General features: G+C 33.6%; 1 protein-coding gene across 1 annotated transcript in view; it reads left to right on the top strand.

The window, feature by feature from the left end:
- The first annotated feature begins 6,111 nt into the window (after positions 1 to 6,111).
- The window catches only part of LOC105620366 (steroid hormone receptor ERR1), a 20,140-nt gene continuing 7,630 nt past the window's right edge, over positions 6,112 to 18,621 (top strand). Inside the window, exon 1 of the mRNA XM_012201866.1 lies at positions 6,112 to 6,135. Within this exon, the coding sequence (XP_012057256.1) occupies positions 6,112 to 6,135 (24 nt within the window). The remainder of the gene's footprint in view (positions 6,136 to 18,621) is intronic.

Raw genomic sequence — 18,621 nt, forward strand, 5'->3', positions numbered from 1 at the left:
CCGTTCTCCATTTTCCTCGTATGTGTCGCGACGTCGGAAATTGAACCCAAAATTATGCCGGTCCCCGACGATTTCAGACAGGCACGCGGGCACGTGCGCGCGTCATCGTTCGTATATCGGGAATGCGAGAAAGCGAGAGTGCTATATCGATCCGCTTCGCGCGCGAGGTCCACCTACCTCAACCCTAACATCGTATCGTGTACATTGAACGACGACTCGCCCGATGTGCCCACTGGCAGCGACTCCGTTGTTTTCCCCTTTTCGTCGGTGAATTTTTGAGAACGCGAACCGCTCCCTGTCTCGGATATCGTTCATCACATCCGCCGTCTCGCGATAATGTGGAATTCTTGCTTTGGACACGCTAAATTTTTATCGCGAACCGACGATCTCTAAGTCTCTTGTTTTTGTATATTTGATTTTAGTAGAATTTATCTTTCTTTTTCGCAGAAGTAATAAATTTGGATAACAATTGACAGACATCTTTTAAGATTTAGATTTTATTATGGATTGTGTAATAAATATCGTCGAATCTTATTCTATCAATTTCATTTGATGATATATGTTAAACATTGTACAAATATTTTTAATGAAAATTTAATGTGAAATAAATAAAATATAATCTACAGTATTTAGAGAATAAAATAGTAATCAGTTGTGATATAAATAGTTAGTTATTATTTGTGTAAAATTTCTTTAAATTGTCCGAAATCATTAAAGAAAAGTCTGAAAATAAATTTCAAAATTATTTTTTTATTTTATTGTAGTTGAAAGGTGTTAAAAATATATTTTAATTGATGTTTTTAATTGATGTTATTATTATATTTATTATGTAAGTTTTATAAAACGTAAAATATTTATTAATTTTTGTAGACAAGATATTACTATGTTTAAAAAGCATTTAAAATAATTTTCATTTACTTCGCGTAAACGGGTAATAATACAGTAACATATATAATTGCAAGAACACGATACTCGTGCGATCCATTACTCGTAGTAAATTTCCAGCCTGTAAAACTTTAAAAAGTCTATGTCAGTCAGTGAATTTGTTCTCTTTTAATTTTATTTTAGTACTTTTGTATGGAGAATAATGGAAAGAATCGATGACCTCATTTTATGCAATTGCATTTAGAATAGAACTGTATAATTTTTTAATACATAAATCGATTATTCCTGTTATTACGTATAAAAATTTTACTTATTTTTTGTAAAAAAAAAAAACACGAAAGTATAAAAATATTGAAGTAAAATCGTTGAAAATATTTGAATTTATGATTTTACTATACATATACAGGATAATATCTACTCTTCGTTAAATAATGGAGAAAAAAAATTCCAGGAGCACAATTTATTGATAATATTGATTAAACCTTGGGAATACATTCGGGGATCAATGTTTGGCTATTATTGTATCAATAGTGCTTCTGGGGAAATTTAAGATTTTTTAAAATTAAAATTAAGAGAGGAGTGACGTTTGTAATTAGTAAGTAAATTATCATATGTTCAATATATATTAAGATAATTTCATTGAAGTTATCTAGAGTTAAAGAATTATTGAGATTCTCTTAACGGAGAAAGTTTTAGTAAAGTCTGAATAAGTTAAGAGTTAACAAGATATTAAAAAATTACCAAGTGCGTTGACCTGTACTCATATCGATCATCTCGAGTCGCTGTCGCGCGCGCGAATTAAGTATAATTTTTAATTTAGCCGATGAATAAAAACGCAGATTCAGATATAAATCAGAAAAAGAAGGAATCGTGGATGTAATAAAACTTCTAAACTTAATTCCAAGTAGCGGATACAATTATACAATTGTAAAATTAGATATGCTAATATGAGAGTATTATATAAGTCAGTTTTAATTAATTGAAATTTAAACATATCGAGTATACAGCAACGAACGGAAAAAGATAATGAGAAACATAAAGAAGTAGATATTATTTTTAAATAAATTATTGAAAGAAGCCTTCGTTAATGATAATTTAAAATTTATTATAGACTCCGAAATTGAATTTACGCTAAAATTAAATTAAATTTAAACGAGAAACCTCGGTCTTAGATCTCAACTTGTTGAATGAATCGTTAAACATATCTTATACTGTTACTCTAATTCGAAGAATAAATATGTCTGAGAAAGATTCCTCATAACGACGCGACGTCGTCATCATCGTCGACGGGTAGACCGCACGAGGTCCGACGTTTCTACGCCGGTGGGCTGTTTTAGGCGGGCGACGCAACGGCTGTGCGCAAAAAGCGACGGCAGTCAAGTTCAAGGCCACTGACGTCTCCACCTCCTTCCCCCCCCTCCCCCTCCCCTACTACCCTGACGTTCTGCGACTCCCGTCGCGGCCGCCGTCGCCTTCCACCGCCCCCGCCACCCACTCACCTATCACCGTCGTGATATACACACATTGGTGCGTCCGAACGCCAGTAACGTATCAAGTTGAGGCCGACGCGCAGGATCGAGTGATTTCTCCGGGCGATTCTCCGAGTGCGACGCGGCTTGCGTTTCGCTCAATCGATCTACCCCCTGTTCCCGCGAGGGAAAATTCAATTCGTCCGTACGCACCATGCCACTCGGCACCAGGGCTCGTAAATATCTGGAACACAGGTTCCAATAAACTATGCGATGTGCGAACTTTACGATCGAATAGAAAGGAAACAGGAAAGTTTTTTTGTAAACATGGACCTAGGATCTAAAAATTGATATATTAAGAATATTTTTATTAAGTTGGTAGCTAATTTTAAAACACGCATTTTGCTGATGAATACAAAAATAGAAATAACTTATAGTTATTAATATAAATATTTTTTATAAACATGGACCTAGAAAATTGTCCCTTGAAATATTAAGGATGTATTTGTTTATTTATTAGATTAACGAAGTTTGCGAGACACATTTTGTTAATAAACACACATATAAATAATATTAATTAATAATATTCAAAAAACGACGCTCAATTGAGTAAAGTAAAATCAGATTTGTAATAGAATAGAGTTAAGAGCAATAACAAGTTCTTAATTACTACTATTTAATTATCCTTATATAATATAATACATTAAGAACAAACACTTTGTTAGAAGAAACATTTTCTGTCGTTAGGATATAATTTTACTAACAATGAGAATGACCTTCGAAATGTTTGTTTTTAATGTATACTGTAAGGGCAATTAAATAGCAATTGAAAACTTGCTGTTGCTCGTAATCCTTTTCTATTTAATATACAAAATTGAATATTAATTAATAAATTTCATATTTAATATAGAAATGATGAAAATTGCATAATCGTAAATACACATTTACACACGTGTACACACAAAAGAGAATTTATGTGACACTAACATAAAAAATACCTATATAAATATATTTATCTAGAGTCTAGGAAAATGTTTTGCGAGTGTCTGCTGCTTCCTCACTTCTCGGAAAGGGTGGAGCTTGAGGTAAAAATGAGAGAGAGAAAGAGAGAGGATATAAATCAATGTATATAGAGATACAAAAAAAGTCGCATCAAGTTGGCACGATAAAACGCGAGCCGTATCAAGGTGATATGAGAGCTGCAATGTTAATGACCGATTGTCCGTGACCATGATTTTTATCCAAAATGACATTGCATGCAATGTTTGCGAAAAAATGGTAACATCTGTGTTTTAGTTCGAAACAGTCGTTTTGTCTTATCAATAAATACGATAAGATGAAAATACCTCGGCATTGCCTAATAAAATGCAACTGCACGATATATTACTTCAGATTAAGAGCCATCGTTATTTCACATAATACAGCATAATGTTATTGTGTACAGTGCAAACTTTGATGCAACACTGTAATAAAAATTAAATTAAAATAAAGCAAACAGTTATAAAATAAATGAGGAAATTTACAGACTTAAAAACTTTTCTGAAGTTACATAAAAGTACAATGTTATTGCATGTATATATTTTCTTAATAATATGATAATATTGTATAATATATAAACTTAGTTCTTTAAGAAATTAGCATAAAAACATTCCAGTAGCTTTTTATAGTATGATGTAATCATTTTTGAGTTTGACACATGTATACTGTGTATTGACTATGTTCAGCAGAAAAAGCAGCTTTGCAATTGTTACAAGATTCTTTATATGATTGTTTATATATTTAGATTCAACAAAAGAAGAAACAATCGTACTAAAAAAATCTTACAACAGTTGCAAAGCTGCTTTTTCTGCTAAATGCAGCTATTGTTATTTTATGTATCATACTTCTCTGTGACATTTCTTTATCTGGTGCCTATAAATAAATCATTCTAAGAGGCCTGATTTTTCATTATCTAATTAACTTGTAATTTAGGCTTAACTTGATGACAATATAAAAATTGTGTTTTTCTAGTTATGAGTAATCACTTTAATACTAAACTTTAAAGATAATACTTTAAAATTTATTTACTACAAAACTATCAGTTTAGTAATTAATTTGGTGAGAGATAGAAAAATATAATATTTACATTATTAAGAGTGAAGTTAAGCCTAATCATAAATTAATCAGCAAATGAAAAGTCGAACTTAAAGCGTGAGAAAGTACAGTCGACTGGACAAAATCTACATCTTCCGCCTTTTCTTGTCAATACAGCGTGATACAGTTCTTAAATACTTCCAAATCGTACAAATTTGGTTGATAAAAAATTTAGAAACAAAAGTTGATATCAAATTATATTGTAATCGCTAGAACAAGGAAACTAACAATCGATTTGATACTCATACTCTTTCGGTTGGCAACAATCAGGAGTTAAACCGAGATAAATGTAACAAAGTTGTATTTCGGTACTTTGTTGTATCTCTGATGTCCTTTCCTAAATTAACTCTAATCTCAGTTTAACTTACTTTCTTTCTAATTAGAAACTAAAATAAGATAAGAAATAAATCTTTGAGATTAAAGTTAACTCTTATTAACATGATTGGGTCTGCCATTTCGTGTTCTGCCATTTCTTTTCTCAAAAAAATTAGGAGTATCAAGTAATTACATATAACATTTAATAATAATAATATATAATATACAATTTTTTTTTAAATACTGAACCTTATATACCTTATATAACCTTAAATACTTTCTAAAAATGTTAAAATAGTATGTAATAATCACTTAATAAATTTTATGTATTTATTACAACGATGAAAATTAATCCGAGAACGAATGACTCTTCAAGTGTAATAAAGGATCAGAAAATCATGGTGAAATCACTAAGAATTTTTACATTGATAGAAATGGATGTGAGAGGGTTTTCGATATATCATTCAATAACTTTTTAATCAAATTAATAGTTTTTGTATCAAATAGGTACATGTTTACATTTGGTAAATATTTATACTCAGTCCTTATATTCAAATAAATATTTATTAAAATTTAATATCTTTTTCATACTTTTTTGTTATTCTATTCGTAAATTTTGACATCGACAGTCGTACAATCGATGCTCGTATTTCGTTGAATTGCAAAACGCCTCTTCATTGATACTTTGACCACATCAATATTTTTTTAGGCGAAAAACCTAACGTTTATTAAAAGTTTTTTTTTCTTAGATATCCTCAGATTCAGGATGATAGTTCTTTAGGCTGTCCTACGTTTTTTTTTTTCAATTCGATTCTTTGTTTTCTTCGCGAACCTCGCGAAAAATCGGGCCCGACGCATGTGCGTCGCATCGACGATACGTAGCTAACGCAGCGCAGCTGCGCGACCGTCCGGAGCCTCCGTCCCGCATCGCGCCGGTCCACCTCCGTGCATCGCTGCGCTGCGGATTCACTTAACGCCGTCCGATGTGTTTAGCGCCTTCAGTCGCGTACGGCGCGCGTTGCGTGAACGTCGTGGTTGTTATCGCCGTGTCCCCGTCATCATCCTCTTCGTTGTCGGTGCGCGCAGCGCGTATTGTATTTTGTATTGCGCGGGCGACGCGCTCGCTCGCGCCGCGACGCGACGCGACGCGACGCGACGCGAGGACGTTTACGACGACGGGGCCGTCGATTCAGTCGGATGAGCGGTGCCGAACGTTAGTCCCAACTGGCGGCGAGAGAAGAGGTGCACGCGTGAGAAAACGGAGTCTGTGCGTGCATTTTTCGGTGTCGCGTGGGACGAGGACGAGGCCATGGACGCGTGGATGTATGATGTGGTAAGTGCTGTACGTGTTACGGCACCTAACGACTCTTTCCCTCTTTCTCTCTCTCCTTTTCGTAAGTCTTGTGCGATCTCGTGGCTTTGTTTATGTGATGTGCATCTTGCGCAGAGTCGCAATCCCTTGCAGAAATCTCAAAACTCTCTAAATTTTTTGAAGTAGAATCTCACTCTGGAATAAAAATTCTGTCATTATTCTTTTTTGTCTTGAAAAAGAGTGGCAGAATTTTCAATCTTTAAAAGTGAAGTGATTTTATTCTTTAGAGTGAGATTGTGCTCCAAAAAATTTGGAAAGTAATGCTGGCGAATTTATTACTGAAGGACAGGAATTGATAAAGTAAAATAGAAACTTTAAGGACTCTTGAAAATAACACTAAGTTTTAAAAAGACAATTAATAATGAGAGTAAAATTTTGAATACTTAGAATTAATTAATTTCAATATTGGCTAATTTTAGATTTCTAAAAATCTTACACTTTCAAAGTCTTTTTCATCTTCGATAACACAACGAATAACATATAGTAATAACCGCAGGTTTGAGTCTTTCTTTAAAAAGAAAACAAAACTCATTGCTTTGTTATTTCATTTTTTTTTGCTAGAAAACGTTCTGTACTTATCGACGCGATTGATTTCATAATTTTCTATTTTTTGACTCTGCAATTTCTTGCGCGATTTTCCTCATTCCATTTAAAAACGCAATTAAGTTTCATAAAGCTTTGCGATGGAATGTTCATTCAGGATCCTGTAAACAATATTTTGCACATAATAATATTTTTTAATAGATTCGAACATGTATTACCTAAGCCGAAGTCGTCTCGTGACGAAGTCAGCCGTTATGTTACACAATTATGTGTCGGGCTGTTAGATAATTCATCCCGCGTCTCCCGACTAATTTCCGTCGCGCTCACCAATTTCTTGGTCTCTTGGGGAATCCTCTGATAACGGAAAGCCGACTCGATGTCCAGCTTTCAAGGAAAATTGAGTAATCGGGGTATGTCTCTGCTGAGAGACAGGTGTGCGACACGAGAGAAGCCCGAAACCCACCCGCAGAGACTGGGGGATAATTGAAGTGTTTTGCGGCGCGTGCGAGCTGCTCCGAAAACACCGAGGAAAAAAAATTGTTTGTTTACACGAGCGCGCGATGGCTCCTTTCTCTCGGTTGTTGTACTTCGACGAACTGTCTTCGTATTGGGCGAAGTGAGTTTTTTCTCTCCCACTTCCTCGCCTTCTTGCTTTTTCGGTTCTTTGTTCGCTCGCTTCGCGCGAGATCGGTTGGCGTATCTGTGGTTCTTGACAAACGCGGTATGTATTGATTAATTGATGTAATCAACGTTGATTACATTAACTTTTCATCTGCAATTATTTTTTTACTCCCTCCATCTACAATCTGGATTTCATTTTTTTTTCATCCTAAATTAAAAAAAAAATTCAGAGTTACTTTTTTGCTAAAATATTTAAAATTTTGCTGGCTACAGATCTGAAAATAATTTTGTTGGAAACTCAAACTGGCTACTCTAGAATGTCAAATTTTTTGCAGCATTGCTCATCTATTTTTAATTTCTAAATAATTATTTTGATAGTCCAACAAAATTATTTTCCGATCTCCAGTAAAATTTTGGATCTTTCAGCAAAATTATTCTTTCTATTACATTATCAAATAATTTTTTTAATTCAAATGTTAAAACTTTTATCTAATAAGAATTGAAATTTGAGGATGAAATGAGAGTGAAATTTCGCTTGTGCTCAAAAAAGATAGATTACAAGGTTAATTATGTAACGTAATGAGACTGGAAAGAAGATCGGCTCCAAATTGATTCAAGCGTTTGTAGCGGAAGAAGAAACATCTTATATTTGTGCGACAGTTCCACAATATACATAATAATCGTATGTGTTCCGTGATAAAGAAAAGCAACTCGTTGCTGATACGCGTCTTTTCGGACGATAAGGAAAGACGGTGCAAAAGAATGCCCGATGTCATCTAGATCAATTACGTTGCTTACGTGAGTCGAGATTTATGATTGTTGACGACACGCACACTCGGGTACTTTCCTTCAGTAGAGCTAACAGTGAACAGTGAAGTACATTACAGAAGCTGCCGAGTATGGACGTTAAAATTTTTGAAAGTTCCTTCTGAAACTAACCGCTTTCTTATCACTTTTAATCTTCCGTTTACAATCTGATATTTCTTGGCACAAGCGAACTTCACTCTCAAATTTCTGTGAAATAAAGAAGGGCAGAGTTCGGTTCCATCTTCTAAAATATCTTATTAATAGTGAAGTCTTACGTAATAGAGATGTTGGAAAATAATCCTTAATTTTTTTTATATTTTTTGAAAGCCAAGAACAGAAATAAAAAAATTGGATTGGACGGAGAGAGCAAAATGTGATCACAGATGAAGGATTAACAAAATTTCGTTATTTAACAACATGATTCGATTTACCTGTGGAAGTTCGAAGGAAAAAAAATATTACTGTGAAAATATATCTGCGAGAGTGCAGGAGGAGATCAATTTAAAAAATATTCTGACTATTCAATTTTCTTTTACGAAGAGGAAAGGTACTTTCTTTTACATTTTTTATTTCGATATTACGTAATGCAGCGTGTCTTGAAACCACCGGCTGTTCTTTTTGACCACACAATTTTAGGATGCTTATATATCATCGTTCGATGCAAAAATACTGATGGCTTTTGAATTATCAACGAATAAAAAAAGACTTTATTTCAATTAATACTATTTGAATTTCATGTTTTGTAAAGCGGAATCTTATCTGCTATCGACACTTTCTATACAAAGTTGTCAATACTACGTTTGACTTTAGAGACGTCGAGTAATGAAGTCGTGAGCAGTGAAATCGAGAATCTGTCAATGACTATTTTCTTTTTAGCAGAATTATGATTTATTTAAAAAAAATAGATAACATACTATCTTGTGACTACGTAAATGGTTTTAGTGTTATGTCTATTTGTAATGTTCCACGCAACGTGTAGAACTTAGAATGTTTGTTTAAAAAAACTCGAAAACAATTACTGAAAAAAATACTGAAAGCCTACAAGAAGAACTTGTAACTTGTAACTTCAGTAATTTTTGCTTCTTAAAAAATTATTTACTATATATATTTACTTAGTTCAAAAAGTGATTTCTGAATAGTATAAAAAAATCTTATTTGTATATTTTATATATAATTACTTTTAAGCAACGTTACAAATTTCTCCAAATTTCTAAAATAGATTTTTAAACATTGGTTTTTTTAGTAATTTTTACGATTTGAAAAAAGATATTGTTTTCTTACTTCAAAAGTGCACAATATAAAAAAATTAAGTTTTTTAAAAAACGGGAAAATCCATTTTTCAACTTAAGGCTCCTGAGTAATCACCATGCTTTTTATCACTTTTTACGATTATTTATTGATTGTCAGGAAGAATAAGTATATTTTTCGTCTATCTTTATAAATATTTTAAAGCAACCTCATCATTTTTTTTTATCCGAATTGTCTTTATCTATAAATGGCTCGTAATAAAAATTAACGTGTCATTTCTCGTTTCTGACGTCACGATTCAATATGGCTATGATGACTACTTAGGAATTTTATAACAGAAAATTATTAACTAGTCAAATATTGGCAAAAAAAAATATATTCTTAGAAACATTATCAGATATCATTTTTATCTTTTTTTACAACTCTTGATAACCTACTTCTTTAAATTGTGATGATTTTAATATCCTACAAAATCATAACATCTGATATAATTCATCAAACATGACATAACTCAAAATATCACCAACAGTTATTGATCAGCTAAAATGATTAAATTTAAAATAAAATAATTTTTCCCTCAAATTTTTATCACTTCTTAACTCTGAATATTTTCTGTAAAAGACTCTTCTTTTATTTACAAAAACGACACAATTCAAAATATTTTTATAAAAGATATTTTTTTGAAAACCTTAAGAACAACAAATGCTTTTTAACAGACAGATTGTTAACCTCGTTAAATTCGTTCACTTTTAACAATTGATAGAGTAATCTTTATCTCACTCATTAGTAATAACTCGAAAATCACTTTTTTAGTTGTCCCTTGAAGTAAGAGAATGATGTGTTCGATTTTGAAGGGGGGGGGGGGACTTTAATATCAAATAAGCGCAAATTCAACATTTCTAAGACAGTTATATATAGAAATTTATTATTATTATAGACAGTTATATGTAGAAACTAATTTTATTTCTGTTTAACCGGTTAATAACTGTCACACATAAAAAAATTGGCGAAGGAAAACGCCAGTACATTCAGCAATTAAAAGTTTTTGCGAGATTGTGCGACATAGATAATATTTAATAGACTCAATAGTTCACACGTGCGTTGTTGCGAGCAGAATACATGATTACGAGTCTTTGACTTTTAGACCTTTTTTGAATTAGAATTTCTATTATTAGGCAAATCAATATTCCTCCGAATGTATCGTCTCTGTCTAATTGTTTCTATCAATGTAGATTAACTTAATTGGCTCAATTTATTTTTTTTTAATCTTTATAATTAGAGAAAATAAAAAGTAAGTTAAACCGAAGTTAAAGTTAATCGATATTGGTTGAAATAGACCTAAATCAGTTTTGCTTCCACAATCGACTGATATACTGTAAAAAATAAAATGTTAATTTTAACATTTTACTGAATTAAAATAAAATTGACATTTTATTTTTTACAGTGTATAGACCATGTGTGAAAAGTGCTTGAAAAGAGTAATATCATCGACAACTGTTATTACTGTTCGAGTCATTACTTCTCTCGTGATGAGCATCTGATTACTCGACTTTTGAGAACAAGAACTCTCGACACAGTTTCTCTTATTGTCAAATGACGAACACGCAATCGTGAATGGAATGCTCGATTCACAGTCGAACGCATCCAACGGGTTGACGATCCTTACGCAATTCCACGTGCGTGAAATATCACAGGCAGTGTGATGATATATATCATCACGCTTACGTTATCATCGATATTGTTCAGCGTTTCAATGCGCCACGCGTATTATGGAGTCTTAATCTTTAGGTGCGTACTTGAACTTTTCGTAGGTCTTAATACTTTCAGTGATAACGTTACAACGATGAATAATGACGTCTCGTCGCGCTGTCGAATTGACAAGAGGTTAACGAGAAATTTGTGCTAGTGTTTGTATATGGAATGAGCACGTGATCACTTGTGAGATTCACGACGATTCGGTTATCAAGTGGTTAATGGAAGACTCGCCATCACTTTTCAATTTATTTGTAAATCAACTAGAAGTAACGATCTGAAGTCAGCAAGAGGTAGTTTCCAATTTTTTTTTTTTACATTCAAAAGAGCAGGACAAGGGGCTGTATAATCCAATAAATTTGCAATGGATTGTGGACTTTTAAACGATGGCTCATTCAAATAGCATGTAAATTAACTTGAATAAAAATAAAATCGTCAAACAAGAGCGGCAGCATCGCACGGTCGAGGCTTGAAGGTAGAAAAATATTCATCGTGAGTTGCGTCAACGGATATTTTTGGAACTTCAAATTTTTCCCTGCTTCATGAAAATCGGCATGCCGATCGTAATGTAAAATTTATAAACTGTCTTATCGTGCCTCGAAGTCATGTGTTCGCGGGATCAACTGACATGATAACAAAAATGTATGCATTTATGTTAATAACATTATATTTTATTAGTTTGATAAATTATTCGAAAGCTTATGATTCACAAAATTGCGACTATTAAAATATATTTGTTAGTTAATAAAATCAATCAAAATTATAAGAAATTATATTTTTGTTATATAGAACTTATAATTATTAAAAGGCAAATATTCAATTTATTCGATTAATAATATATATAATATAAATTCGATAAAAAGTCTTAAAAATATAGATTTCTTTTAATGCTTGAAAATTATTATTTTATGCTTAAAACATGTCTCAGTTTATAATTACAGATAATTACAGATAAAAATAAAAGGGTTCGTTCAAACGTAAGCATAAGTAAATTAAAATGTGGGTCAAATGGCACGTGTGCAATTATGTACGCGATATTTACGGGTTAATTAACGGATGGATTAACGCTTGCGCAAATTCTTGCCGGATTATTGAAAAAAGCATTACGACACGACGCTAATTGCGCATAAACAAGTGCTCGCGGGTAGGAAGCGGAACGTGGTCGTGATAGAGTAGCAATGTGAAGGTCGTCGTTACGTGATACACGTGCATCTCGATTGCCGATCTCTGACATCGAGAGACAATCTCTACATGTACTTGCATCCGAAAGAGATATTCGAAATGAGATATCCGTAAATATTCCGTACGTCCCGAAATATGAACAATATTTATCCTCTTGATCGAGATTAATAATCAGGAAGAGAAATAGTATTCATTGTTAAAAGAAAGAAAAAAGAAAAGAAATACTCACTTATTTAGATGCAGATAAAATATGAACCCCAAACACGATTTCTCGGAGGGAGGTGAGAAGTCGAGTGAGTGAGAGAAAGTAGAAAAGGCGGACATAGATAAAACGTCGGAAAGTTTTTAATTGAGAGGTTATAAAGAAGTTACGGACCAACACACGTGTGAGTCTCGCTTGCATTTTGTCACGTGTGCATATATAATGTGTTTATATTTATATATTATACGAAAATCTTTTTTTCTTCTTTCAGAAAAACGCAAACTCGTGCAGAATGGATAATTGCTGACTTCTTAACGTTTTAACTAGTCGATAGTGGTAAATGCAAAAAATAAGTTGATTCATAAAATTGAAAAAAAAATTATATTTATGATTACATTTATAGCCTCGCTCGCAGCGACACACCTTGCATCTTAAATTTTAATTTTTGCATAATTACCTCAAGTTATATCTGCTTAACATAACGCTTTTAATATCGACGTATCCTTTTTTTTTTATGAGGGAAGCGTAATAATTATTTTTTAACGCAGTATTTGTTCACTCCGGCTTAAGATTTAGTCGATTCGAAGTTGAGACCGTACCTGTCTACCGATTATTTCGTGCATTGTCCAAGGTTAGGATTTGCACCTCTTTTCTTTCTCGTTCTCTCTGAGATGACGTCATCGACGTCTCATGGCCTTAAACTTGGCTCCCCTCCGAGCATCTCGTTCCGGAGAACGATTATTATCTTTCCCCACCAGCGATACGACTCGGAATCGAGTTACACCGCCACTCGTTGATCGACAAGGTCTATTTCCCGGCTGATCCGTTCACCGTAGATTCGACTTTACCTGAATCCCCATTGATCGTTTATGTCGACGAGTTCTTCGAGGATTCCACTCTCTCTTTGGATTCCACGATGTTGAAAAAGCCTCACTTTAATCAATAATTGTTTTAATAATTAATAACCGTAAAATGAAGGCTAATAAAGCTTTATATGTGCAACGATCAAAATCATTTTCTTATAAGCTTTTTAATAATTTTTTAAATAATATATGCAGGGTTAAATGGATCCAAGCTATACAAGACTTACGTTACCTGCTTATTTTCTGCCCCCATACATTTTAATTTTCAATTCTATTATATTAAAGGTGTTGTAGTTCAAGCTTAACTTTTACAAGACGAGAAGGCTACTTTAGTGGCGTTGAAACAGTGTCATATTTTGAGAGATACGAAATATAATTAAATAATGAATTAAAGTAAATTTTACTCAAGAAAAAGCTGTTATAAGATTTTAAAAACAGACCCCCAATCTCAAAAGGTTAACAAAATTTGCGATATCCGATCATTTTTTTCCCCTTCAAACATCGTAAATGAAGTTACAATTTAAAATACGAAAAATAGCGAAAGGTGAAATTTTCTTAGAAAATTATTGGATTCTTTTAAAGATATCTAAAGAGGATCTAAAGGCTTGAATGATTCAACGGCGACGGAAGCCGATATTCACTCGACTGACTCGAGGTTATTCTCGTTACTGTTTTAATATACTGTGATATTATACGGTCGTGTTATCGCGCTATTTTTATTGGATAAGATCGATGCAAAATCGGAGCGTAATTCCCGCCAAGGCCCCGGCCTTGACCGCGACCCAGGGTCTTCATCCTCGAGGAATCGATCCGCTCTTTTCACATTCTAATTCCGTAACCACCTACGTACATATTCTCGCGATATTCCAACTGTGCGCGCAAACGGACAATTATAATAATGCACAGATAACGTTGACTTGTTGCAACTGCGTTGTGAAATATCGACACATTCGCGGATTTCAATACGACGAAAGCACATGAGAATATAAATCGGTCTGCTCATTGCAAGATAACTGATTCTTATTTCCAGGATTATTTCCTCTTTCTGAAAAAAGAGGGACTGATACATTTAGACTTTGCGTGCAGTCGTTTCCGCGAAACGGAAGAGCTCTATTAGTAACCGATAAAGAACTTTTAATATATATGAGAGCTTCCCTGCATTTTTTGAGCAATTATATCAATTTCTGTCTAGTAACTGAGAAGGAAAATTACTTAGGATCCCAATCAGGATTTAACGCTTTGTTTGCAGTTATTGTATACAAAAGTTCCGTAAATCTGAATCCAATACATCAAGTGAATAGAAACACATCATATAATGGATATTAAATTGATTAATAAGCTAGCTAAATTGCTCGTGAAATGGATAGAATGGAACTCTATCTTGTTTCCTTTTTATTCTTGTCCCTTTCCTACTCAGTATTAGCACAATTAATGAGAATACAATAATATTAGATAGTAACTGAATAGGTGATTAGGAAAAAAAACTGCATACATTTCTACTAGGGTTCTCCTTATTTCTGAAAATTATTTACCGTTATCACGCTCGTTGCAACTAAACGAGCTTCACATTGTTCTGAAAATCGTCCACTGTTATGTCAGACGCGCTCATTATGCAATTCCGCGCGAACGCTCGCCGATTTCGATTCAGGAGCGCAGGCGGGGAGTTAGCGGTGTTATGCGATTGTTATGCGAATTATATGCACTATATCGGCCGATATCGCACCTGGCAACAGATAGAGAGTTGTTTATTGACCGATGTTAATCGCAGCGTATCTTAATTTGTGCAGCGTAGACGATACCAAGTGCACTTATTCCATCTGATTATTATACTATAATGTATACAATAATGGTCCAATTCGTTTCTGTATCAGTGGATCAATTATCTCTCCTATCAGCGATCGAGATGCAACAAAAATGTAAAGTTCAAGAAATTTTACATTTTTAAAAAGGATGATTTTATTGAAGTATCTAAAAATTTAAATAGACGGAGATCTGAAAATAATTTTATTGGACTATTAAAATAATTATGTAAGAAATTAAAGCATTTTGATAAGCAATGTTGCAAAAAATTTCATCTTAGCAACTTGATCGTTCTGCATAATTATTTTGATGGTCCAACAAATTATTTTCAGATCTGTATCTAATAAATAAATTGTTAAATACTTGAGCAAATTTCCTATATAATTATTTTGATGGCCCAACAAAATTTACTTTAAGATCAGTATCTAAATTGTTAGATACTTCAACAAAACGATTCTTTCTGTGTAATATTGTAAAAGTCTCTATCTTTCAAAATCAGTTAATGTTTTTTAATCAGTTCTCCTTTTTTAGACAGATACAGATCTGAAAATAATTATTGAACTATGAAAATAATTATGTAGGAAACAAGCTTTTTAATTAACAATATTGCAAAAAATTTCGACATTATAGCAATACTTATATTTAATTCTGCATAGTTATTTTGATGGCTCAAAATTATTTTCAGATATGTATGTATGAATTAAAATTTTTTAACATACTTCAGTGGAAGTGTTCTTTTTATGAAAAAAACTGACTCGTCTCGACAGTGCGAGAAAGCGTTTTTATATTTGTACATATCTGCATAAGAATCTTTTAGTCCTCTGGAATCCAATTTCGAGCGGGGAGACTTAATGAAAATCTTTTATGTACCTCATGACGCTCTCAGTTCGCAATTAATCTTCATTTTTCGATCAATCGTAATTGTTGAAATTAATGACGATTTTTCATTCTATGTCGCAAAGTAGTAGACTGAAACTTCTGTTCATTTTCAATGTTCCGTATCTTCAGTGTCAGTGTGTTCCTTCATGCATTCTATCATATATGTTTCATCTATGGTTCTCGACTTCTTAGAATTTCAGGATCTCGATGTAGCTCGTAAAGTTCTAAAATACTTTGTATGAAAAAGTCATTACTTAACAGTTTTAAATTTTTAATTTTTGTTATACAAAAATAGTGGAAAATTGTTATTCTTTTTTCTTTTTTTATTTCAAATTTTATTTTATTTTATACTTTTTAAATCAAGATTGACTTGAGAATTACTCAGGAAGATGTCAGAGTGGAATTAAATTGAAACATAGCTTCGGAGGAGCTTTTGGATCTAATTGTTTTTTTTTACATTTAATTGTGTTTTAAATGTTGTGTTTTAAATTAAATGTTGTGATTGGTTTTTTTAAAGCACATTTATTTAGTTCAGACGTTTACATCCAATTTCTTCGCTTCCAGATAAGTTACGGATAACCTTATCCAGGAAATATCTCCATTGTAATCTGGGAGATATCTCTTTAATAAGATTATCTAAAAGTGAAGAAATTGGGCATTAGTTCGCTTCTTTTTGAGGAAGAAGCCGGAGTCTCTTCAATTATATTAATATTCTAAAAGTGGGGTGCTAAGTTGTCGGTAATAGCATTCGGGATCGTGTCGCGTCGCGTCGCGTCGGCGCGCAGCGGAACGGAGAGCCACGGACGTATAGGCAGGAAGGTAGGACAGAGGAGGAGATAAAACGAGATAAAACGAGATTGAGAGGCCCAAGGCCGTCGTTGTCGGCCGTTTCCGCCGGCGCTCGGCGTCTAAAATTGCGATGGCGTGGCTCCGCGGCCTTCGCGAACGCGGCAGCTTCTCACTCTCTCGCAGAAAAGTCAAGTTCAAGGCCGGCGTGGCATATCTCTCTCTCTCTTTCTCTCTCGCTCTCGCTCTCTTTCTCTCTCTCTCTTTTTTCTCAGTCCCTCTTGTCTTTCTCATGTCCCTCTTTCGAACTCTCAATCGAACGTGGCTCAAACGAGGAGGAAGGAGAAACACTTACGCAACCCTTTCCTCCGTATATGCAACCTGTCCCGCTAGAATATATTGGAACAAACGTAGGACCGGTTGCACTGATGTTCCGCACTAAATAAATTTGCTTTAATCTCCATCAGCGACCCTCTTTAGATTTATGCCCGCGATGTGCATGCAGAAGGGAAGTGGCTTCGAGATCATTGTCTCGGCACTCTTGGCATATTGATGTTACGATGCAAGCTCTGTTTGTAAAAAAAAAAAAAAAGAGTAACGGACATAGGTAGCGTTCACCGAGTTTTCTGCTATCCTAAGTTCCGCGACGTTTATTCCGTCTCGTTTCAAGGTCCACTTTGACGATCAGTCACAATTGAATCCATAAGAACGCGAAATGAAATCATAATTGGCTTTTTTTTGTATGCAAAACGCTTCGAGGAAAATTCCCGGTGAAGTTTTGTGATGATGATTCGAATACGAATCCGATGTTGATATGCCATATTGGGTTTGCCGAATAGAAGGGTGTGTGAGTTTGCATCTGAAAAAAAATCAAGTTGAAGGCCGACTAGATGCTGCACCTCGCTCCCTTCCCTTCTGCGAGTCTCGCTTTCTGCTGGCACACGACACATGATGCCGAACAGGATGGAAGGAGAGAAAGAGGACTTACGCAATCCTTTCACCGTTACTTTGTTCACCAGCGACCTAATCCAGGGCGCAGTTGTCTTGTATTCAGCCTTGCCATAGTATTATTTTATTACATCAACTGTTAAATTGTACTTTTTTTTATACATGTTTTTGCTTCTTACTCCCTAAGTCTAAATCAGTGGATAATCATTTATATCAGTGTCAAGTATGCCACTGATATAAATGGTAATCAGTGAATGAAATGTGAGATCCTTAACCTATCTAATCTTTATTATGTAATCTAACTAACTTTGTTTTAGTGCATAAATTCAGTGAATGTAGTATTAGAAGATTGAAATTAATATTAATGCAAATATCAGTATTTTAATGAATCGCTCAATTATTTGACACAGCAAATCAATATAAACGAGCAATAAAAAGTTATTAGATTAACGATAAATTAATATTTTAATTATGTAATACTCCAACATTCTTCCTTTTTCAGTTGAATTTCACTAATTGTCTAATGTCAAGTATGCCACTGGGTAATTAGTGACTATCCACTAATTCAGATTTAGAAAGTATATACATTTTAATTCTCAATCTGTTGGCGAAAAATTAATTTTTAACAACTTCTTTTTCTTCTCTAAATATTCCAAATTGGATGCTAAGAATTTTCTTATAAATTTCTACACGCCGTTAGGCCGGAATCAAAATATATATTGAAGATTGAAATTTGATTTATGAGGACAAAGAAATTTTAGCTCCTTTTATCTCTCTCTTTCTCTCTCTCTCTCTCTCTCTCTCGTCGTACAATTT

Source organism: Atta cephalotes (assembly GCF_000143395.1).
Source record: "Atta cephalotes unplaced genomic scaffold scaffold00025, whole genome shotgun sequence".
Classification (NCBI taxonomy): Eukaryota; Metazoa; Arthropoda; class Insecta; order Hymenoptera; family Formicidae; genus Atta; species Atta cephalotes.